Source organism: Hippocampus comes, unplaced genomic scaffold, assembly GCF_001891065.2.
Source record: "Hippocampus comes isolate QL1 unplaced genomic scaffold, H_comes_QL1_v1.1 scaffold111, whole genome shotgun sequence".
In the NCBI taxonomy this organism is placed as follows: Eukaryota; Metazoa; Chordata; class Actinopteri; order Syngnathiformes; family Syngnathidae; genus Hippocampus; species Hippocampus comes.
This window is the reverse complement of record NW_017805698.1, coordinates 3497928-3522362: the sequence shown is the minus strand read 5'-3', so window position 1 is coordinate 3522362 and position 24435 is coordinate 3497928. Positions and strand designations below refer to the sequence as shown.

General features: G+C 43.0%; 1 protein-coding gene and 1 long non-coding RNA gene across 2 annotated transcripts in view; one reads left to right on the top strand and one right to left on the bottom strand.

Moving 5' to 3' along the window:
• The window catches only part of LOC109523366 (uncharacterized), a 61745-nt gene that overhangs the window by 9283 nt on the left and 28027 nt on the right, over positions 1-24435 (top strand). The window lies entirely within an intron of this gene.
• On the bottom strand, positions 5667-22066 carry LOC109523365 (matrix-remodeling-associated protein 5-like). Its single transcript, XM_019882484.1, has 12 exons — positions 21621-22066; positions 20354-20558; positions 19120-19249; positions 17533-17774; positions 17162-17313; positions 13229-16500; positions 12334-12475; positions 11276-11411; positions 10076-11170; positions 9767-9974; positions 8833-9054; positions 5667-8708 (listed from the first exon to the last, which is right to left on the bottom strand). The coding sequence occupies exons 2-12, from the start codon at positions 20524-20526 to the stop codon at positions 6903-6905; spliced, it is 7578 nt and encodes a 2525-aa protein (XP_019738043.1). The 5' UTR covers positions 20527-20558; positions 21621-22066; the 3' UTR covers positions 5667-6902.

Here is a 24435-nt window from a genome sequence, read left to right as displayed (position 1 = left end):
GTTCATGCCTGGTGCTATCTTTGCGCCAGCTCTGCTCTTAGGGAAATCTTTGGGCCGCGTGAGCACGACTTGAATGGTTAATCCGCCAAGCATTGTGTTCCAGAAAGGCTCTTTTGTTGCGTCCTATCTCAGCAAAGTCATGGCATATTTCAAAATTCAAAAAGGATGGAAATTCACACAGCTCAAGCCGGCTATCTAACATTTCCTCTCCATTTTTTATCTCTCCATGGAATGGTGTAATTTTTTTTTTTTTTTTTTTAAATGATTGCACATCTTCGATTGCTTGCCTGTGTGTTGTCTTCCGGCGTAGTGGTCCTGGTTCCAGTTAATGTAGGCCATCCACTAATGTAGCCCATGAGTCATTTTTTTTTTCCCCCTCCCGAGAACGGAGACTGCCCTGACATTCGAGCATCACTCACCATCTGTCCGACACACCCTGCACAGACGCTCAATAAATCTTGGGAATACCTAAATACAGCAACAAATTACAGTGACATCTTCCGTGTAAAATATTCAACACTTCAAACTGAGGCAAGCCAAAAGTAAGTCAAGTCCAGTAGAAATACATTATGTGCATATATGAAAGGGTAGACACGTTTACGAACCCATATGTACGTTCTCTGTTTGAGTCGTTTATGAAGAGATATTTACAGTGTATACATAAACGGACTGACTGGTTAGTATTTCCGCCTCACAGTGCAAAGGTACAGGGTTCGATTCCGGCTCCGGTGTTCCTGTGTGAAGTTTGCATGTTCTCCCCGTGCCTGCGTGGGTTTTCTCCGGGTACTCCGGTTTCCTCTCACGTTCCAAAAACATGCATGCTAGGTAAATGGAACATTGTCCCCAGGTGTGAGTTTGAGCGCGAATGGTTGGTTGTCTATGTATGCCCTGCGATTGGCTAGGCAACCAGTTCAGGGTATACTTATAATCTCATTGAGGGGGAGTGTTAATTCTGAACATAAATGTTGTTATTTGCGTTTTGGAGTCAGACACGCCATGGTCGTTCATTGTATGTGTTGTCTTATGTAATGTGTTGAGTTTACGTTTAGCTGTGCCTACGGCTTTGTTTCTGTCTACTGTCTTTTCTTTTTAACTTGAGTTCATATTGTTTCATCATCAATTTTATAAGCACCTGTCATGTTGAGGTGTAAGCTTTTTGCATAGCTATTTTTAGAACTGGGGGTGGGGGGAGGTAGAGACTGTGTGTGCTAAGTACCGGTAGTTAAAAGGCAGCAGGGGCAGACTAGACGTACTGACACGCCGCCTCCGATGCGAAAAGCAACGAAAACTTTCAGATATGTTGCTTTAAGGCTCTTTATCAAGTTAATTCAAGGGTCGGATGTCACCAAATGTTGTCTACGAGTTGGCTTGACAGAGGAGAATGAGTTGTGCCTGCGGTTTGTTCATCAGACTGAGACTCTTTGCTGTGACTGTTGTCACTTTAAACATCGTCTCGGGGTGATCGTTTTTACAGGAATACCAGGGACATTAGCATCCATGCTGAGCTAATGCTTTTATTTGCTCTCTGGCCTGCCGGAGATTACACATTGGCGGTGCCAGAGCAGATTTATAATTTTCTTTTCGTTGAATGTTTCATTTTAATGACATGATTTAGCAGTGCATTATTGGAGGAGAGTAATGATCATAGAACGGACTGAAAACCTCAGAACTTAACTGGTATCTGCCTGAAAAACTCTCACAGGCAGGTACTTCTAAGTGTCTATGACAACATGGTAACACACACACAGCTGACGCTTTGCATGCGCCATAACACACCCATCTGAGTGTGCTCTCATCAGTGACCAGTTGTCTCCCCTGGTGTAAAATCTGATGCCTGGTGGTGAGGTCACCGACTCTCAGCTGATGTGAACCGCATTGCACTCCCGCCATCTTTTTTTTTTCTACTATTATTGGTCCCTCAGAAACAATTTAAGCTCTAAAATAAAAAGTGATAATGGGTCATAATGGGTGTCTCCAATTTAAACAATACCAAACTGTCACTCCTGGACAAATATCACATTTATGTGTTTTTTTTTCTCACTATCAAGTCTTTCTGAAAACTTGTGGTGAGTCTCCAAATATTTAGTCTTCTTGCACGGGGTGTGTCTCTTTAGTATTTTACATGCATTACACGCAACCTCGCTCTTGCATGAATTCAAAATGGACTGGGAGGTGGTTTGGGTTATATTACGGGCTGCCTGATGAAATCATCTGCCGAGAGAAAATAGATTAATCAGATGTTGAATATTTTCTGGCGGCCCCGTGGTCCAGTGGTCCAGTGGTTAGCGCGTCGACCTCACAGTACAGAGGTACCGGATTCAATTCCAGCTCCGGCCTCCCTGTGTGGAGTTTGCATGTTTTCCCCGTGCCTGCGTGGGTTTTCTCCGGGTACGCCGATTTCCTCCCACATTCCAAAAACATGCATTGCAAGCTGATTGAACACTCTAAATTGTCCCTAAGTGTGAGTGTGAGCGCGGATGGTTGTTCGTCTGTATGTGACGTGCAACTGGCTGGCAACCGGTTCAGGGTGTCCCTTGCCTACTGCCCGAAGACAGCTGGGATAGGCTCCAGCACCCCCCGCAACTCCTGTGACGATCAAGCGGATCGGAACATGGATGGATGAATTTTTCCTTTTTGGGAGGTAGTATTATTGAATGATGCTGTGTCACGTTCAACCATACCAAGAATATAACAGTTATTCAAGCATAACTGGTTTGAATGTAAATCAATTCAGTGCTGAAAAACTAAGTTCCTCTGTGAAACTGGGTCAAATAACTAAATGAGGCCGGAACTGTCTTTTTTTTTCCTTCTTCCTTAAGTCTACAGTCCTCTTCATTTTATTAGTTTGACGTAGCGAGACTGTGGACTGATGCATATCACACTAACAGGCAATGATGATGGGTTTAAGCATGAGTGTAAACACAGCCGGTTTGAGAGGGGTGATATCAGCGTGTGAAGTATGTGCGACGGGGGTGCGTTGAAAGGGCGAGCCGCTGACAGGGCAGCCTTGAATCGAGGCTTTCTTCTTTTGCACAGATGGGGAAACCATATCACTTGGATCTGAACAAAACAAAACAAAACCAAGAAAATGATGATGAATGGCAGAAATAATGTGTTCATTCAGATGTGGCACATGTGTTACTTCAGTGCGTTGAGTGTTTGTGGAGTAACAAAGTAGTCATTTCATATATAACTGGAGTTAACAGCTGTAATAAAAATACTGTGAACCGCAAGTTATTTGGGGATGCCGATAGCTTTATTTCATGTAATATCAATAATTGAAATGCAAATCAGTTCCAGAAGAATTTTTGTTCAGAAGAATTGCTACTACTTTTACTTAGTTACGGTACTTGCCTAGCCATTGCACTGCACATTTTGCTTGCTACTTTTACGTGTATATTGTGTATATCTTCAATTTTTTTTTTTTTTACTTTGTGGACTACATTAATCAATATTAAACGACATGAAGAGATGCTTGCAAAAGATTTAGGAGGAAGATAATTTTAAACTGTAGTTCATTCTTTGCGCTTTGCTGAATTCCTTGAACAAACCTGAACAAAATATAGTCTCGTGAGACAAGGCTATTGCCGGACATCTGCTTTTCTGAAAATCCTATCATGCTTTTTTTTTTTTTTTCCCATTGGAAGATAACCCTTTTTATTATGGTCAATTTCTTGGAGACACATGAGAAAAAGAAGTGAAAAACTCTGGCGAGTGTTCATTTCTGCTTTTGTGAGTTAATGAGGCATTAAAAACAACCTATTGGTTTCCAAATGAACATTAAAAGAATCCGAGACATCTCAATGGGAAATACACTCATTATGATCACTGATTGCAATTATAGCAGGTAATCAGTAGCAAAATGGATTGGGAAACAATTTATCCACTATTATTATTTTGTTTCAATGCAATGGGAAATCACGTTGCTTCCCGGAGCAGAAAAGCTCAGCTAAACTCAAATTAAAAAAAAAAAAAAATGAATAGCCTGGTTTCCATTTAAATACACAAATGCTAGTTCCCCGAGAAACATGTGGGATGACTGGTAATTTGTGTGTTACAGCAAACCTAGTTTGAATTAGTTGGAATGATGAAGCTGAAATTAATGTACAGAGTAACATGTGAGCAGATGTGGTGGCCATTAATGACAATTATGACAACATGCTCTACGTCTGTACCTGTGTAAATCTTCAATGAGGTACGATGTTTCTGGTGTTTTGACTAATTAACCAAGAACCTACAGTATGCATGTCATATTTATTTTGGTTGATGCGGTTGATCCGGTTTCCTTACACATTCCAAAGGCATGCATGGTAGGATAGTTGAAGACTCTAAAACTGTGCATAGGCGTGAATGTAATTGTGAAAAGTTGTTTGTTAAATTTGCCCAAGTCGGTGGGTGGTGGTTGTTGTAGCCGTAGTATGTTTTTGTTATAAAATGACTATCTTTTTTTTTTTTGCTTCAATAAGGCGTGGCACGTGACCGAAAGAACGAGATCCCGGATACAAGCGACCGAAATGAGTTTTCTCCGCAGGGTGTCTGGGCTCGCCCTTAGAGATAAGGTGAGAAGCTCGGCCATCCGGGAGGGGCTCAGAGTCGAGTCGCTTCGCCTCCATGTCGAGAGGAGCCAGATGAGGTGGCTCGGGCATCTGATTAGGATGCCTCCTGGACGCCTCCCTGGTGAGGTGTTACGGGCATGTCCCACCGGCAGGAGGCCCCGAGGACGACCCAGGACATGCTGGAGGGACTATGTCTCCCAGTTGGCCTGGGAATGCCTCGGGATCTCCCGGGAAGAACCCAACAAGTGACTGGGGAAAGGGAAGTCTGGGCTTCCTTGCTCAAGCTGTTGCCCCCGCGACCCAAACCCGGAAAAGCAGTCGAAAATGGATGGATAGATGGATAAGGTGTTATGTTCAACCTAACAGTATACTATATTTACTTTTAAATATGTAATGCAAAAGCCATTGTCAGTTCTAGGGTGAAATCTCAAGTCTGAGAATTTTTTAACACCAAAATAAGAATCAGTACGCAACATGCGTCACAGTGCTTTTTCTATCACCATCTCAATACACACTAATATGACTGCAATTGAAACTCAACATGAATTCACATTGCCTTTCATGTAGACCTGAATAAAGCACGGTTAAAAAAGAAAAATCTTTAGTTTTAGCCTCCGCTAAAACTCACACAGTGAAACCCACTGTGTTTTTTTTTTTTTTGCCTTAGTCTCTTGTCATGACTGTCCAGATAGAGTTTTTACCATCCGTCATCACAATGTGCCCCTCTACAGCCAATGATTTGTTTGCTGAAATTTAGCATAGACGGGAGTAATTACACTTGGTGGGCTACGGAGAAAGGAATTACGAAACCATGAGGAGTTAATTCAAAACATGTTAGATCCCTTTACACAATGGGCCCCATCAAACGTGCGCCACAAAAAAAAAAAAAAAAAAGTGAAATATGCTTACTGCTGGGTGGTACATGCTAATGCTTTCAATTTGTACGGTCGCGGTGGTGCCAACATGACTCATCTCAGGAACATGGACGAATACGATGGCCGTTTACGTATATTTAGCAACCCTATTAAAGTCAGTTGATCATGATATAATCTATCATTTGAAGTCGAGATATTTGGTGGGGATGTGAGAACAAACAAGGAGGCGTTTGGAGTGTTTCCGTTAGCACAGCAGGCTCATGAGGATTTTATTGCAGTTTCCAGTGCAAAGAATATGATGTCATCATCATGTGTTGCGCCTCCAATACAAAACCCCAGTCCTGGTTCGACAGCTGAGTTTGAAATTAACAAGCTGTGTTCCTAAGATAAACTCAATGGAATAAAATAAGACATCTGTATTCTTTTTCATTTTATTAATACATGGATGCTGTTAAAAACAGACTTGCTTTTTGCTCGACAGATTCAACATGTGTAATTTCCCTTTTCTCATAAGGTAGGGGTGGGAATCTTTTTACCCATCGCTTTTTTTTTTTTTTTTTTTGAAGTCATATGGGGGCCGTACAAAACGTATGACAATACACGATGCGAGAATGGTTATGATTATAAATGTATTCTTGTTTCTTTTTAGAATTGCATGGCAGGCCAGATCAAATGCCTCAGTCGGCCATCTCTGGATCTGAGTCCGTAGATTCCCCGCCACTGTCATAATAATAAAAGAAACTCTCAAAATCTCTATACAAGATAAATAACTTAAAATGAAAATCCATGAAAAGAAGATTGCTATGAGCTATTCGTTTGTGGAATAGCACCATTTTTATCATCACAATAATGACAAAGATGCACTTTGTCTGTCAAAAACATATTTTAAATGCCGTAAATGCTGCATTCATTCTGAGAAGATGCTGGCAAGCATTATCTCTCAAAATCAAACTGAGATGAGCGATCCCCGAGAAAAACAGTTTTCGATTATAAATGTGTCTCGCATTTGAAGCACACATTCATATTTGTTTTGAGCATTTAGAACTTTGGACAAGTCGAGCATCATGTTTGAGCATTTGCATTGTTAAATTTGTCAGTTACCGAGTTAGAAACTGTGCTAAATGTCGTTAATCATGCAAGAGGCAAGATTCCAAATAGAAGCAGATTGATTCGTATGCGAATCATCGAGAAAGAACCACCGTGTTGCACATCATAAAATCAGAAATATTGCAACTTGAGCACCATTTTGAAACGAGTTTTAGTCATATCATTAAGACAAGGCACATATAGTAAATGGCTGGATGTGTATCAACAAAAATCTTGAACAGACTGATACAAAAGACTGAAAATGATTGTATAGAATTCTTTAAATTCAACAGTATCTCAACAAAGCTTTGCAGTTCCTTTGGGCATGAGGGACACATCGAATTAAGTCAGTAACCGAGGTGCCGTGTGCATGTTCTTTACCTCATTATATAACATGCAGGTATGTTGTCTTGGTGTCCACCCCTATAACATTTTTGGCTGTGCACCTGTAAAATCCTGTGTCCCGACTCGACGGTTTCTGTATCACCAGAGAACCTCGAGGACTGAGATAACGGTTACCATAGATACGAGCCTGGCCCAGCACCCTCAGCTGTGTCATGTCTGGTGTTTCCCAGGTAACCATCGCCCGGGGAGTTGCTATGGTGAGGCAGGGCAGTTCCACTGCGACACCGGGACGTGTGTAGGTCACAGGTGAGGGTCCTGTCGTGATGCGAGGTGGGTAGGCTATGATGATGACGGGAACTGTGACAACTGAAACCAAAGAAGTATCGGGACTGGTAGACCTGCAGGTATAAGTGCCCCGGTCAAACACAGATGTCTGATGGATCACCAGGGTACCATCCTCTTGGACTAAGTACCGGCCAGACTCCCCACTGTCACCCCTGGACACGACCTTTCCGCTTGGAAAAGTCCAGGAAAGGGAGCCCAGAGTGTTTTTGGGTGCTTGAGAAGAAGAGCAGGGTAGGCGAAGCGTCTCTCCATTTGTAATGCTCATCAGAGAAGCAGTTTGAGGTCTCACGACCGGTGCAGAGATGGGAGAGGGTGAAGGAGGACCTACTGGATCAGCGGATTCAAGCAATGATGGCCCGAGTTCCAGTGGTTTTGGAGAGACAGGAATCGGCGGACGAGGCGCCTCAGGCACTAGCCGCCCCGATTGAGAGGCTTCTTTTGCGGCGTTTGAGCGAGATGGCACAGACGAAAGTGGACGGGACACTTCTTGCGGCTCTGAGACCTCCAGCTCGACCTGAATCCTTGTCTCTCCTTTGTCGCCGCTCACAACGCACACCAAAGTACCACTGTCGCTCACCCGTGCACCCCGCAGCTCCAGGGAGCCATTTCGGTGCACAGTGAGCCGGCTGCCATAGTAAGGGGCCGGGAGCACACCATTACCAGGTAAATACCAGTTTAAGGGAGGGGCTCCATGAGACGGACACGGCAAAAGAATAGTTTGGCCTTTCATTATACGCTGCTTCCCAGTTGTTACCACACCCACAAGTTTGTTAGTGGTGCTACCACTGTTCCTGCTTTTGTCATTAGTCACTCCGGAGTTGCCTCTGACCCAACTTGCTCTACCATCGTTAGCCGTTTTCGCTGCGACTTCGTTGCTTCTTGCCCTGGGATTGCTTCCATCACTTGCTTCTCTAACTGAGCTGTGACCGTTTATCGTGATCCTATTCAAAGTTCCATGTGCATTTCTATTCACGATTCCACTGTTACTTACTTTTGTGCCCATATTTCCACCCATGTTCACACCGATGCTGACAACTTGACCAAGCTGGGTTGTGATTCCACTCGTAGGCCTTTTGAATCCATTTTCACTATCACTCCTGGGGGCTGGACTAAGACTATTAGTTGCTTTGTTCATTCCAATGATTGTCCGACCACTATAGCCATTGTTTCCATTATTAGGAACGTCCACTTCAAGGCCTACTACCATGCTTCGTTCCCCAGCTGAATTCCTTGCTCGGCATGTATAGTTTCCCGCGTCAATCTTCTGAGCATGACGCACATCCAGAGTTCCGGGAGAAGTCACTGAAACTCGGTCAGAGTAAACACCAGACCTGGGTGGGATGACACGATGTGCTGGGGAGAACCAGGTCACTGTTGGTGGGGGATCCCCAGTGGCCTGGCAACGAATGACCGCTGAAGACCCCTGACGTACTTTAATAACTTGGTAACTTTTGTCATCATTGAAGGTCGGTGGAGAAGTCATCATCACCTTGACATGAACCTGACGGGAAATATTTTGAAAGAACAAAGCTTTCATTAGAAATCTAAAAAAAATACGACTGAAATTTTGGGAGGTTTGTTTGAATGTTTTGGGGTTTTTTTTTTTAATCTAATTTCAACTTTACCTTCATGGTATCGTGACCTCCTTGATTCTCAGCATAACAGGTGTACTCGCCTTCTTCTCCCCTCCCCACAGCTGGAACAAGCAATGTTCCATTATTAAAAACGATAAGCCTGCGTCCCCGCCCTGCTCTTTCTTCCCCTTGCAACACACTGTTCACCATGGTTCCATCTGGTAGACTCCAGCTGACTGCCGGGTCTGGTAATCCTGATGCTAAACAGTCCACCTGTAACGAGCAAAAAAAGTAGTTTTCTTTTAAAGTGTACTAAAATGAAATCACTTCTTTGTAGAGGGTAATCAATTCCATCGACGTGGTCAATCATTTTTGAAACACCGTCACTTGCCTCACAGTCAATTCAACAATTCAATGCACATACAACATGTAAACAGAATTAATAATGAAGGGAAACAAGTTGCTGCCGTAATGTGGTGTCATCTCTCTTGCATGTCACCTGCTCTTTTCCAGTAAGCTGCTAAATACCTGTTAAATATTCATTGTCATCCACGGAGGCTGACTGGTGAAACAGTGCGATTTACTGCATGGCTGGGAAACCCAGCAGTACCAAATGAAATGGTTAAAATCATTATGTAGTAGAAAATAAACATTTCACAGAACCAGCCTGGCAATCACCCCTTCCACTTCTGACTTTGACCCAAAATATCTCTAGCATCTTAAATCTGATACAACTGTAATTGAATAAAGTTCTTGTTTCGCAGTCCATGGAAGTTTGAGGATTGGTTTAAGATTATACTGATTAGATTACTGACCTCAGTCAGCTGGGACATTTTATGTCACAAAATCTAATCATTGGATTTCTTGCTTTGACACTGACAAATAATCCCTCAAAACTTGTGGAAGGTAATTTGAGCGTAGACTTGTTCTTGTGTAGTCCGATACAGTCTGATTCAATGCTTGACATGATTAAACGTTAAGGTACCTTCAGTGCTTTTCCAAATGACACCATCTGATTCAAAGGTTGTTTGTGCTCAATCCTTGCAGGCTTGATAAGCACTGACAAACGCAGGAGGCGATAATCATCTGCGACTTTGTTACGTGCAATGCAAAGGTAGTCTCCAACGTCCCGCTCCGTCACTGACAGGATGGACAGCGTGCCATTTTGGTGCACCGTCAGACGTCGGTCGAAACTTCAGTTTGAACAAATGTGAAAAACAAATTCAGTGTGCCACATAATAAAGATGCAATACGATTACAATTATCGTGTCATACCCAGCCTCTGCCCTCATACCTGAAATTCATATCCACCAGTTTTCTGCTCGGAGTCCTCCAAATGATAATGGGAGTTGGGTTACCCGTTACAGAGCAGTGGAGCTGGAGATTCTCTCCGTAGGAAACAGTAGTGACCGGGGGCGAGGTTGAGACAATTCGGGCTTTGCTGAATGGAGAGACTGGCAAAGAGTGTAAAATCACTGAGGCTTTGCCTTTGTCAGATGTGTGTGAGGTGAGCGTGGTGTTATGTGTGGCCGTGGACGTTTTTGTCAAGTTATTCAGCTGTGAGGGAGAGATGATGACTGATCTATTGATTTTAGAGGTCGAGTCAGCAAAAGTGGACTGATGAGGGTAAGATGGGGGTTTGGGATTGAGAGGGGTCAATCTGGCAGAGTCAAGCAGGTTTGACTGGAAGCCAGGATGGGATGAAGATTTGTTTTTCAGAACAGGGGTTGAAAGTGGCATATTTTTTGCATCCCGTATCACTTCTGCTTGTTGTGCCTCCTCTTTCATTTCCACTCTCACAGTCCTCTTATCAGTTCCAACGGCATTAAAAGAGGTGCACTCATAACTCCCAGCATCCTTAGGCCCGATCTTTCGAATATGTAGGGTTCCGTTTGGCAACACAAAAAGGTTGCCATGGAGAAACTGGGATGGACGAACGAGCGCCCCGTCTGGGGTACGCCACCGCAAAGTTGGTGGCGGGGCCCCTCTGGCAGTGCAGTGTGCATAAAGAGGTCCTCCAGGAGCCAAAAGCAGGTTTTCCTCTCTGGGTTGCTGTATCACCGGGGGCAGTGAGGACATGTGTAAGCGCACCGAAGCACTGGCGGCACCGGCGGAGTTGGAGGCCACGCAGCGATATGCCCCGCGATCACTTGGTAATGTTGATGAAATATGGAGGGTTCCATTTGGGTACATGCTGATTCGATTGCCGGAATTAGCCATGGGGGTCAGGACAGAACGGTCTGGAAGAACCCAAGAGAGCAGAGGAGTGGGAACACCGCTGGCCTGACACTCCAGGTGGACTTCCCCACCCTGATGGATCGTGACTTCTCGATAGCTAGCCAGCTGCATTCGAGGTGGGCGTGTCCACACTTCCAGGGTGGTTAGCAGCCTTATCACATAAAAACAACAAAAAAAAAAAATCAGTGTAGAAAACATATTCATTGTCTTCATCAAATGCATGTTGCATTGATATTCATAATTTGAGTGGCTTCACCTGTCACGACCCAGGAAGCTGTGCGCACTGCAAATGTATGTGCCTCGGTCTTGTAGCTGTACATTTAAGATAACGAGGGTGCCATTTGACAGAACCTCAAAACGTTGAGCTCTGGAATGAACAGACATCACCGCTCCTGAGACACAGACACACAGACAAAGCATCAGAAAGGGCAACAGTTGACAAAAAACGAGCATCAGTCAATTGGGCAACGATATTGCAATGAAAACTGCATGTCTTACACCACCATTTATTTTAAGCAATGGACATATCAAATGAGTGTCACTCAGTAGCAGACAAAACTAAAAGGTAATTGTGGACTGTATTTCTGAATTATATGTTTTTATGCTCCATGGAGGTTGCAAAAACCACAGCATCATTTGCACAGCTGTCATTCGGGATTCCAGCACAAATGGTACACTCAGAATCTCTGTACTCATGTGTTATGTCCAAAATGTTGTTTTCGTTATAGTTGCTTGTTACTGTAATAATCGTTTGGCTCAAACTACCGGAGACAAATTCTTACTTTGTGTGCATGCCTGGCCAATAAAGATGATTCTGATAACGCTGTACTATATTCGGTCTTCCTATTAAACCGTTTTACTTTTTTCATAAAGGCGGCCAAGAAGAGAGCATTAAAAATCAGATAGCGGTTGCATAAGAACTTTGCAGTTGTCCTATTCATGTATGTCATGGGCACAAGATCAACTATTGTCAATTTGCCATTTGGTTGCAGCATGTTAATTAAATGTGTGGCTGCAGAAAGTCTTGATTTTTTTTCTTCCTATTGCAGTGACAAAACCTTCCGCTGTGTACATGACCTTTAAATCACTTTTTGTTTCCGGGAATGGAAAGCATACAGTAGGTTTGTCTGTTGCGAGGAGGTCCACACTGTATTTGCTGAGGTTATAAATTAGATCCAACAAGTCTGCAGTGAGATGTTCGACACGAATGTAATATGAAGATAAGACTAACTTCATTTCCATATAAATTCACTGTGTTTTGTCGATATCTGTATGCTCCGCCAAATGTGTGCATATCTGTTACACTGCATGCACCTGTGGCGACCTTGGTCCATGTGATGGAGGGCTTCGGCTCTCCTTGAGCCTCACAAGTCAGCCTGGCCACGTTTCCTGCTGGGAACGACACCGTTCTGAAATGTGGGTCTGCAATCCTTGGTCTGGATCTTAATGCTGGAGACTGCAGGGATTGTTTTATCAAATAAAAGAGTGGAAAAAAAATAAGTGTTAGCAGTGCCTCGGGCATCTGAAGGCAAAACCTACTCCTACATAAAAACAAACAAAGAAGATAGATTACAAAGCTCTGTCAAAATGACAAGCACTAATACAAGTTTAGTAAACTTCAGTAAAATCTAGATATTTCACCAACAGTTATTTCAGATTGATAGTTCATCAGCGATGGGCTCATCACATTGGATTGCACATCTTTGTAAATGAATTAACGTCTGATTGCTATAAATCCAGCAGGATTAGACGCCCAAACACATAATGCTGTTGTAATAGAGCATGTGTTTTTCATCTCTGCTTTCGAAATGACTGGCGGAGCTCAGAAAAATCCATAAAATTGGAGAAATGCCATAGACATCCCTTAGGTTTAACAACGGGCCATGTGATCACAGATTAGACTATTTCCAGCTCTCTTTTGCTAAGCTTTTTTTGCTCCAGGGCTTGCACATTTAGGTGAGCGTGAATGCAAATAACAGCTTTATGGGAATGCACCAACACTTGAAATTGCATTTTAAAAATACCCTGGGATAGCAAACTTGTTAAATGACTGAAAGTGAAGCCCTAAAAAAGTTTGTGAATACATTAGCACTCAAGTAAGTGAGTAAATTATGGAGTGATCTAAGATTTGTTCTTTGTCTAGTTGTCAGGCATGTCGTCTTAAAAATGCGTTTGGGTGAAAGACTTTTTGTCATCTATTAATACTCACCCTTGGGGTGGCAGGAAGTGGAGATGGAGACCACTGTGGCTTGCTGCTGTGTGAATCCGGAATGAAATTAGCTCCAGGGTTTCTCCAGTCAGTTGGGGGTTGACTCTGGTGTGGCGCACCAGACACAGGCCTCCCTTTGGGGCTGACCTGGCCCATGTTTGGCCTTTCTCCGGCTGACGCAGCAGTGCTTGATACTGCTGCTGTTGTTGTTGTTATGGTAGTAGATGTAGAAGATGCACGCGGTGTAGTGTCAGTCTTAGTAATTTTGGCTGGAGTGGCACTTTTTGTGTATGTAGTAGTGTGAGATTCTAAAGTAGAAAGTGCAGGGATAGTCGTTGAGGGAATATCTTTGGATGCATCTGCATTGTCCGTCCTAAAGAAACTAGTAGTACTCTCAATAATTTGATACATGGGGGTATTTATGGGAGGTAAAATAAATGGAATTGGGTTTGCAGTCAAAGGCCTGAATGTAGTCGATGTAAGTGTGTCGTCAAAAGCTGCAACAGATATGTCACCAGTAGAGGCAGTGACAGGATGATTTGGAAGACTGATTGAAGGGGTTGTTGTCAAGGAAACAGTGGAGAGGGTGGCCAGGAGAGGGGTAGAGAATTGAGATTCATTCACGTCCACCAAATTATTTTCCAGCCCTTCACCCTTTTCGCCTGAGGGCCCATCATCATTAGGGCTCAAGGTTTTTTGTGTGTTTGTTTTGACGTCAAAGGAATCTGTGGTCGCTGGCGTTTGTGATTTAAAGACAGTCGACTTGGCACTGTCTGGTTTGTTGCCTGCATGAGTCATCACATCTGTATTGGTCTCCATGTCGTAAGGGGCTAATAAAGTGGGGGAGGAAGAAGTTAGTTCAGGGAGGTCAGATGTTGAAATGGAGATATCGACAGTGGTAGGAACAGAAGGCGATGGAAGATTTCCAATCTCGACATTTGGTGTTGAAAAAAATGTTTTGATATTTCCAATATTTTCATGTATTGTTGATGGAGATGTGGTTGTTGTCACCATTTGAGTGATTCCGGTGTCAAGCGTCACGGTTTTTGGCATCAGGTTGACAGGATCAGCTAGAGGTCGGCGTGGTGTCAAAGGGCGCCCCCTTGTCCTGCTGTTGACTCGTCTCCGATGTCCAATCCTTCTGCGTGAGTTCAAAGAGCTTTGTGGCCGTGTATGTGGGACTAAATTGGGGATTCGTCCTTTCTGTGGTTTTGAAGGTCTAACTCTTGAAAAGGTGGGCTTTGCGTCCTGCTCCTCTGTACTAGCTGCATCTGGGCCAATTTCATTAGTTCTGAATGTTGGCTTTGAGCTGGCGAGTTCTGTCTGTGTTGTTGTTTGGGTTGGTGTCATATTCTCAGTCTCACTCTCATGTGTCTGTGTTTCTGAGGACTCTTCACTCTCAGTCCCTGTTTTTGACTCAGTTTTTGCTTGCATTGTGACTGCTATTATGTGAGTGGGGTAAATGGGCTGTAGACTTTCCTCTCGCAGAACAGCATCATCAACGGATGAGCCCTCCATTTCTGATCCATCTGCTCCTTCTGCGCCTGTGTTCTCACCACCCCCATGCCTTTCTCTGTCGTCATCTCTTCTCTGTGAGTTTGCTGTGGGCTTTTCTGTTATGACGTTCTCGCTATTGTTTGCTGCTGTCGTCTTTTGGCGTATCTTTGCCAGTAGGTCAGCCCATTTTAGTGGGTCAATTTTTTGTTTGTTTGTGGAGTAACGATTTCTTCTCTGCTCAGATGATAGAGGCCTTCCTCCTCTCCTCAAAGGACCTTCTCTCAAAGGCCCCCGTCTTAGGGGTTTTTTGGCTTGATTTTGTCTGTTTGGAGAATGCTGAAGATGAATGTGATCTTTCCTGGGGACTGTAATGGTTCTCTCTTCTTCTACTTCATCCCCTGATCCTTCTTCTATTTGACGTAGTAACGGTGCTCGTATCTTTGTTGATCGCCCAGAGGCTGATTGTGGCCCCCGTTGAGCGTCTCCAAATGACAGTGTCTTCCTTGGGTTTATTTCGAGGTTCATGGACACTGAGGCACTACCATACTGGTTGACAGCGACACATCGATAATGACCAGTATCTCTCAGTGAGGGGTTAGGAAGAAAGAGACTCCCATTTGATTGCATAATAAAGCCACCTAATACAACTGATCCCTTCCTAACTATATTCCCATCTGGTAACACCCAAAATGTGTGTGGTTCTGGTGAACCAGAAGCCTTGCAGGACAGGCCGACAGGCTGTCCTATACCCCCTGTGACAGAAGGTGCAACTTGCTCGCCTGTTGGTGGGGCAGAGGACCCCTCTACTGCCAGACGCAGTGCTAGGACATCTGAATCCGTGCTAATCTGCGCTACACAGTAGTAAAGCCCTGCATTTGAGAGCTCAACATTCTGTAACAGTAGCCCAGAGTCCGAGACCTGAATCCTACCATCTTGACTACTGGATGGGGAGTTAAGTTTGGATCCATCTGGCAGAATCCACTGTACTTTGGGATGACTAGAACTTAGAAGAGGGCAGGAGAGCTCCAACCTAGTGCCTGCGGCTGCTGTTATTGTTGTGGTGGTATGGTTAGTTAAAATGAGTACCCATGGGTGAGAAACAGTGGTAGATGTTGCAGGTTCTGTCGTGCGGTCAGGATGAGCAGAAACTCTTGTTGAATATATGAGGCTGACTGTGTCTCGGCTGGACTGTGCTCTGTTAAGTTGAATACCAATAGCTGGCTGCATTAACCAATGTGGTCCTGTTGCGATAGAGGCTTTGACTCCCGTATTATAATAGCCCTCTGTCTCTGCCGTCTGCCTGTAGCGGTAGGCCAGCTTTGGATGTTTATTCAGCATGAGTTCCCTTTCAAGGTGCACTGCAGTTTCACTATAGTAAGCCAGGATCCTCCACAGACTGTCATAGCTCTCTCTCTCTACGGGGCATTCTAGAGAGAATGACAGAGCCATGGCAATAGGTGAAGAGGAGGGAAGGGAGAGATCTGGAGCAGGAGATGCATCCTGAGAGTCCGCGGAATGAGTGACGTTGCAGCGCAGTTCAACGCTGTTCCCCTGTTGATCCGACAGGCCGAGTGAAGCGGCGCCTAAAGGCTCTCTGAAAGATTCACTTGATTGGATTTCACCAAGTTCCCTCGCGGAAGATGTCTCCTCTCCCCGCAGGGTAATGACAGGGGAGCTGCAGGTCAGATCATTCTGATCAAGCAAGCCTTGCCCTTGAAGAGCACTTGGTGACTCACATGTTGGACACTGAGGACCCTCGGAACATTTCATTAAATCTGGTTGAAAAGATAGACAAAGAATGATGAGAGAAACTGATCCCATGTCCCATATATGATAATGTGCACGTCAGAGCTGTCTATGTGCATTGCTAATGCCAAATTTAGCATGCACGTTCCTCTGTACTATTAATTACACTTCATATCACTTACTAATTTGATACGGTTACTTAATCTTCTCATAAATCGTAAATATGCAAAACCTAATTATTCCATGGCAAGCATTAGCCATTGTTTCAACTGCCTGCACACAATGCTGCCAATATGTATTAGTCATGGGAGGTTAAGTCTGGCATGTCAATGAGAAGCATTTGAAATTCCAGTCTTCTTAAGTGTCTGTGAAAATTCATAAATAGACTGAGAGAGATTCTGTGTATGAGAGGTAAAGGGGAGGCATGTGATTTAAAGCAGGTGGGACGGGAAAATGTCAAAGGTACACAAAAACACAACCAGATGAATTTAAATGTAAATCTAACCCAATTATCAACCATCAAGCCTCATTTAACGTTTTAAAGAGTTGCAAGACACATTACAGTCTCATCAATCAGTGCGAAATGGTGTCATTTATGAATGTTTCGTTTATAATGCTAACTCTTACCTTCTTTCTATACCCTCTCCATTTGTTGAATTAATGTGAGAGGACAAAATAAAAGAGACGAACCTGGGTGAACTAAACGCCAAGCGGGGAACCAACTCATCCTGCAGTCACAGCTCCAGGGATTAGCCTGAAGCGCCAGTGTTTCCAGCATCGGTGCGGTCTGCAAGGTGGCCCTGGGCAGGGTGCTAAAACTGTTGTTGGACAGGTCAAGGTGGCTACAGAAAGGAAAGGAAAGGCTGTCAGCAAAGAAAATGAAATTGCCAATTTTCACTCAATGAAATCCTTCCTTACTACATTTAATATTGGCTGAAATTAGGTCTACTGAAGTGTGATCGTTTCCGTGATATGCTGATGTCACTGTGGGGGTATTCATTTGAACTTAATGGTACCACCGTATATCATGTCTGAATTACAGTCCTCGCGACTCGACCTACCGGAGTGATGAAAAGTAGTATGTGTTCAGTAGGGAAAGCGTGCAGAGAGCGTGGGGATGCAGTTGATGCAGCTTGTTTCCTTGTAGACGGAGCAGACGGAGGCTTGGCAGCTGGAGCAAGGCCCTCGGGTGGATGTATTGGAGGTGGTTGTGATCCAAGTACAGACGTAGTAGCGAGGTCAGGCCAGAGAAAGTCTGGGATGAAGGGATCTCCGTCAGCTTGTTGTAGCTCAGCTTCAGTATCTGTAATGGCGGAGATGAAAAATTGAATGCTACATATTCAAACGGCTGAAGTTAAAAGTAAATGTGATGACGAGAAGAGACTGGAAGACATGCTTGGCAAATATTGGAGTGAGCTGAATGTAGGTGTTACTTTTGGAAGGATATTTCCAACAATTTGAATCATGGAACTTTTTAAATCTGAAGTATGCCTTCTGGTACTCTCTGCTGACTCGTGCTCTTCCAGTCATAGAAGAGTCGACAATATTTCAAGAAGGCGCATAATGATGAAAACCATGTTGTGGGATTTTCGTAAGGCTTATGATAAATCGGCTCTCTAGGGAGGCTACTTCCACAAGTGGGAAGGATCCGGCTGCTGACAATTCAGGCACACCGAAATATGGATCCTATTATCACAGTATGGCAAATACAGTACATACCCTCATTTAGCTGAGAGATGAAAGAAACGGCGGCTTGGTGAGTAACGTCATGGCACTCGGGTTCCTGTTAAAATATCCACTGACTGGTGTTCACTGTGAGGTTAACAAACAGTCTCGTGGAATGGCTGCATTTGATTTCTGCATAGAGGTAGTTAATGTATTGTAAACTAACGAAATAACTAAAACCGAAAAACAAAATTGTTAACGAAATAAAATAAAAACAAAAACTATAATTACAGCAAAAATTAGGTTTGTTTTGGTCTCTGTCCATTAATCATATTGTTCGTCTATCTGAACAGTCGACTTCCTGGTTCACGGGGAATGACAAACAGATGTCGTGCCGTCATGATTCTGGGGGGTGGTCTGGTCCATTGCTACCTCAAACATGACTCAAATGGTAAAAAAATAAATACATAAATGATTGTTATATGCACTTTTTATTCAGATCCGCATTCATATTTAATTGGTTCTTCCAGTGGAGAAACATGAGTTGTCAGCACCTGGAGTGAGTTAGGATTTCCACTGCGGTTGTTGCAGTGTGTGGAAATAGGCCAAACAAGTAACTCGTTTGACAATTTGTTATTTCTGTTTGGTAGATCACACAACACCTTTACATGCACGCAATTTGGAAATGTCAGTCAGTAACGGAAAAAAAAAAACAGACCGCAGCAACTGCCGTGACTGACAGGGACTCTTGAAGAGGTCAGCGGTGAGGCAAATGACGTTGTGTATTGCCAAAATTGAGATTAGAAATATTACTACTGCTATTATTATTTTTTTTTTTTTAACTCCTCAAACTACAACAATCACCCACAGTTAATGGCCATATAAACACGTGTCTCAATTAAATGACTTTTTTTTGTTTTCAACCTCATTCCAAGATTGGTAATTGGCGAAGCGAAAGTCACATTTTTCCCATTCCGGTATACCTGCAGTGATTTCAGGTCTTGAAACAGTGCATCCGGCAGGTGGTGGATGTCATTGCTGTGCAGCATCAAAAGCTCTAACCTCTGTAGTCCAGCCAGCGAACTGTCATGGATCCTGCTGATGCTGTTGAACCTTTATGGGGGTCGGGGAGGAATTCTCGTCAATTCATTTTATTTCATCCATTCGAGTATAATTTACTTTACAGTGGAACCTCCAGAATCAAACACAATCTGTTCCGTGACATTGGTTGACTTCTATTTTTTTCTCATTTCAAGACAACTAGGAACTAAGGCAAAGTGAATTCATTCATTCCATCCCCAAAAACACCATCAAATGTTTTGGTCATATTATAGCATTCCTAACTGGCATGTATGTATAAAAACAAGTTTTGCATTGTATGTATTTATGAAATCAGTGAAGACCTGTGCGAATAGATGAACTATCTTGCTCATATTGTCCTGAGTCCCCCCACCCAGAAATTTCGTGTTGTGATGCTATGGTTATCCCAATGTTCCTCATTGCGACCATTCATACATACCCTTCTGTGATGTCATCACAAATAAAAAAATAAAACCACAAGCAGTGATTAACAGGATCTCACACCCATTTTCTTTATTATGAATCCTCAAAATGGTCATTGGACTTAGATGCCTACCTTAGATGTTGTAGGCAAAACAGCTATGAAATACAGTGTTGCTTATCTGTCTTGGTCAGTGGTTGTCAAATGTTTGACGCAAAATAACTCCTCAAAACATACTTTGCTCGCCAAGTCATACCATCATGACCAACATTTAATTAGAGTAGCAGAGGAGGCTGAAATGTTCAGAAAAAAAAAAACATGGCAAAGTGGTAAAAAATATATGTAGGCCTAATATTATTGCAAGCTGCTGTAAAATGATGTGTAGTTAACACTAACATCGTGAACACTGAAATTGCTTAACCATAGAAACGTAAAATGAATCTTTGGTTGATGGGGGCGGGGGGGGGGGGTTGTAATGTACCTTCCCCATTGAAGTCATTCGTCTATAGAGGGCTTGATGTATATTCCAGATCGTAAACTAAACACCAAGGGGAGTTGGGAGGTTCATACGGACATTCCGTATATGCTCCTCTGCAGTTGGCTTGACATCTACTGTCAAACTCCGCATGTGTGTTTGCGCTGTCAACAAAAGCGCCATCTGACAATTAGCTTGTGTACATGTGAAGGGTGCAAATGTTTTGCCCAGAGGTCGTTACCCCAAGTTGATGCGGCGCGTGCGCGCAGGCAATCCGGCAGGTACGGTGAGCAGGGAGCGGAAAGTACAGTGGACTTCATTGGCCTGGTAGCAGTTGCAGCTCCGAGGGCAAGCCTGGCCACGGGCAACCTCCAGGGCCCACAATGCCAGCAGCATACCCACGCTTGGATACATCTTCGTCTTCAATGTTAGCGCGGGCTGGCAGACTGATTGGAGGGGGACACCAACAACAATTTGGTGAGGTGGTTGTTGATTTGTAGAGTTGAATTAACAGTTTTAATCGGCATTGAGCTTTTGACATGGAACAAAACATGCCCTCTTTTGCTTGGTCATCGACTATAATTATTATTCTTGCACCTGTCATAAACTACAGACAACTTCCTGTGTGCTTGACTAATTTGTTGTATGTTCTCACGGTACAGGCACAGTGTAATGTGATCATATACAAGAGTTGTTTTCCAATATTCTGTATTTACAACGATAACGGTGCGTACATTTCACTGTGAAAAGTGTATTAATCTAACAGTAGTGCACAGTCTGTTTCTTATTGTAGTTGTAGGTTGCAATAGTGTGCGATGGCAATGCATCACCCTTGAGTCAAAATATTCGAAATACTTCGGACTCTTATCCAATTGAAAACTAGTGGTGGGAAAAGTGAGGCCCACTCTGTTCTTTTAACCTGGCCAGTTGAGTATTGTGCCTCCTGTAATATTTCTTTCGTTAAATGAGCCTCCTGTCCCCCCCTCAACTTTGTTTATGAAAATATCTTTATTTATGTTTATGTCTTTATTTTTCATTTCATTCATCACACAAATTGTTGAATTAACCCATCTGTCTCCTTTAACGATGGTGCTTCTTATTATTCTCACTTGAGCTATAAAATAATATACTTGTGAAATATAATAGCATCAATTGCAAATAATAGAATTAACATATAACAATTAGTATTTCATTGTTAAAATAAACTTATATACTCAACTGTATTTATAGAGCACTTTAAAACAACCACCACTGTATAAAAAATCCTGTACATGGAGCAAATTTCATATATACAACAATAAATTAATTAATACATACATACATTCATTCATTACCCCCACCCCACCCGCCTTAATATTATGGCCAGTTTATAAAAAACAAATGTGGCACTACAGCACAAAAGTTTGTCCATCCCTGTTGGATTCGTTTCCATTCAATTGGTTACAGTTTACAAGTTTTGCACTTCATGCTGAAGTCTTCCAATATGTGCGCCAAGAGTAAAAGCTTACCTTACAGTACTTTCGTCGGATGGAGTAGTGACGTGTCCAGCACAGAAGAATTCATTTCCCCGATGAAATGCGTATTTTGTAATCCAATAACCTGCGTGGTCCCCGATTTTTTTTGGAACGTGATTACGTGCTTCGGTCCGCCATGTACGCCGTGAATTGAAAGTCCAACCAAAGTTTTTCGCAATAATAAAAGGGCAAGAAAAACACAATAAAAAGTCTAAATTAGGAACATCCGCAACCGCTTTTAAGTAGCATCCAGCCGGCTTCCGTGTGCGCGCGTGTCCCGGGATAAACTGGAAACCACTGAATGCGTGTGCGTGCGTGCGCACGCGGCAGTGTGAATGACAGTGCGTGTGCATGCGTGTATATTGGAGTGCAAGAGAGGAGAACGGGCTAAAGTAAACTTGCAGAGAGGCACTCAATGGCAAAGGAGGGGCTTGCCTGCACTTCTTTACTGTATCACGTCAATGGGAGTCCCTCTCCTTTGTTGAAAAAGGCGTGGGAGGGAACGTTATCGCAAGGAATGCCTTTTTTGGCTTCATTTATTTCATTATTTTTACATTCATTCTTTCTACTGAGACATTATGCACAGGGCATTATGCAGTCATTCTCCGAAAAAAAAGATATAATAGTGATCAAAATACTGTAGAACTGTAAAAATATTTTGTGCAGGGCTTGAACATTGAATACATGACAATATTAACTATCTGTCAATAGAATGTGCATATACTGAGAAATATACGTGTATTGAAATACAGGGGGGGCAGGAAGTGAATGTAGATAAAAATGAATGTACAACCAAAATACGTAACGCATTATTAGAATATATTTTAAAAGGTTAAAAAAAAGAATTGGGTAATTTTAAGCATCATCTACTGGCATTTTGGAAATGATTCTCTTAAAAACGTGAAAGCTATTTAGAACTATTCATAATTCCCTCCAGTTTGACTGAGGCCTGCAGCACACCGAGCAACAGAATGGCGCTTTGCCATTAATTTTCATGAGTTGATTGTCAGCTACTGATTTTGTTGCGATATGGGTTGCAGGTGAATGGTTTCAAAAATGCCAAGTCATATCACATGAGCTTTCAAACCCAAATCAAATGTTACTGGGTATGAAGCCTGATTTATTTTCTTTTTTGACAAATCACTCATTTGGCATTTGAACTTTTTATATACACTGTAAACAAATATTCACATCCAGAATCCAGCCCAATCCCACTTGACTCACTACCTGCAGAGTCTGCAGACAATATTTTTTTAAATTGAATTAAAAGTTGCACCACATTCCCGAAAATAATCGCCACATTCCTTTATGCAGAATTTTGTGAATGGAACAAGTGCTTACATTTGAGTTCAACTGGTGAGACAAAAGTCATTACTGGAATGCATTGTTTCTCCAGATTTTGTGAATGGAACAAGTGCTTACATTTGAGTTCTGGTGAGACAAAAGTCATTACTGGAACGCATTGTCTCTCCATAAGTAGAATTTTAAGTACAGTGTAGTGGGAGGTCCGTATCTCCTAAAAGTTTTATTGTGTGTGAGATCATTTGATCCCAGATTGTGAGTGAGCATAGAATGATCCAACCTCCATGTGAGACACTACAGGGGAGAACAAAAATAGCCTGATGTCGCTCAGCTGTTGTCTCCTGTATAGGCACCGTAACGCCCCCTCCTCCCACTCACTTTACCAGTGGAGACATTTTACACACAAGAGGGAATTTTCGTGGTTGAATATTCTGCCATTAGTGGTCAAATATTATAGCAAAACTGTAATTGAGAGGTAAGCCATGCTCGAAAGCAGATGTACGCATAAGGTCAGAGCTGCGCTGTTTTTGTTAAATGTTTTTATTGTGGTTCTAAAAGTGGGAGGCTTGATCATGTCCCGACGAGGGAACATCTGCAAACATCTTTAAACCAAATGTAATGTTGCGCCGTTACCAGATGATTACTCCCAGATTGAATCTGTTTTTATTTTCAAACTTCTCCCCTTCTCATGTCCCTCTGCAGGCAAGGTTATCGCATGATGACTTGACAATTCTCATGCTACCCTGCAGCGGTGTGATATACAGTAGACCAATGTTCAGCCTTGGACCCATGATTTACTGGTGCCAGGTGAGCACTCTTCTCACTCATTGTAACGTCAGCTGTAAGCTTGCAACGTAGCTTTTTTTGGAGGGTCGTGAGGACTGTTTTGGCAGGACTGTGCCACAGTGCACACAGCAAGTTCCATAATGGCATGGTTGGAAGGACTTGATCCCAACCTAGCCTATACCTTTGGCATGAACTAGAACTGACATTAGGAGTAATAGCAATGTAGCACTCAGTGTATCCAAAGTGTTTATAGGACATAAGATAGTACAGCCATCTATCTCTCCATGTTCTCGTCTTCATTAGAGTTGCGAGTAAAGCCTATCCCAGCTGAGTTTGGGCGACACCCTGGTACGAGCGTACTGTGCAAAAAGTTTTGGTTAGTCGTGGTTAGTTACTCTTAGTTTTGCTGAACTTCTCTGCCGTAAATAGGCTAGATACAGTTCGAAAGATGATACAAATTTCCTAATGTTCTTGTGCTTCTTTATACCAAAACAAAGGAAAGACATATTGTTTTGGTTATTTATAGCAAAGTATTGTATCATTTTAATGGTCCGGCCCACTTGACATCTACCGAGGCCGTATGTGGCCCACCATTGTGAAATGAGTTTGACACCCCTGCAGTAGACCAATGTTCAGCCTTGGACCCATGATGTACTGGTGCCAGGTGAGCACTCTTCTCACTCATTGTAACGTCAGCTGTAAGCTTGCAACGTAGCTTTTT

Coding starts and splice junctions, on each gene's coding strand:
- LOC109523365 (XM_019882484.1), bottom strand. CDS start 20,526: ATGTATCCAAGCGTGGGTATGCTGCTGGCATTGTGGGCCCTGGAGGTT. Junction 17,775..19,119: donor AAGACCTGAAATCACTGCAG/GTATACCGGAAT, acceptor CCGCCATTACAG/ATACTGAAGCTGAGCTACAA. Junction 17,314..17,532: donor TACTACTTTTCATCACTCCG/GTAGGTCGAGTC, acceptor TCCTTTCTGTAG/CCACCTTGACCTGTCCAACA.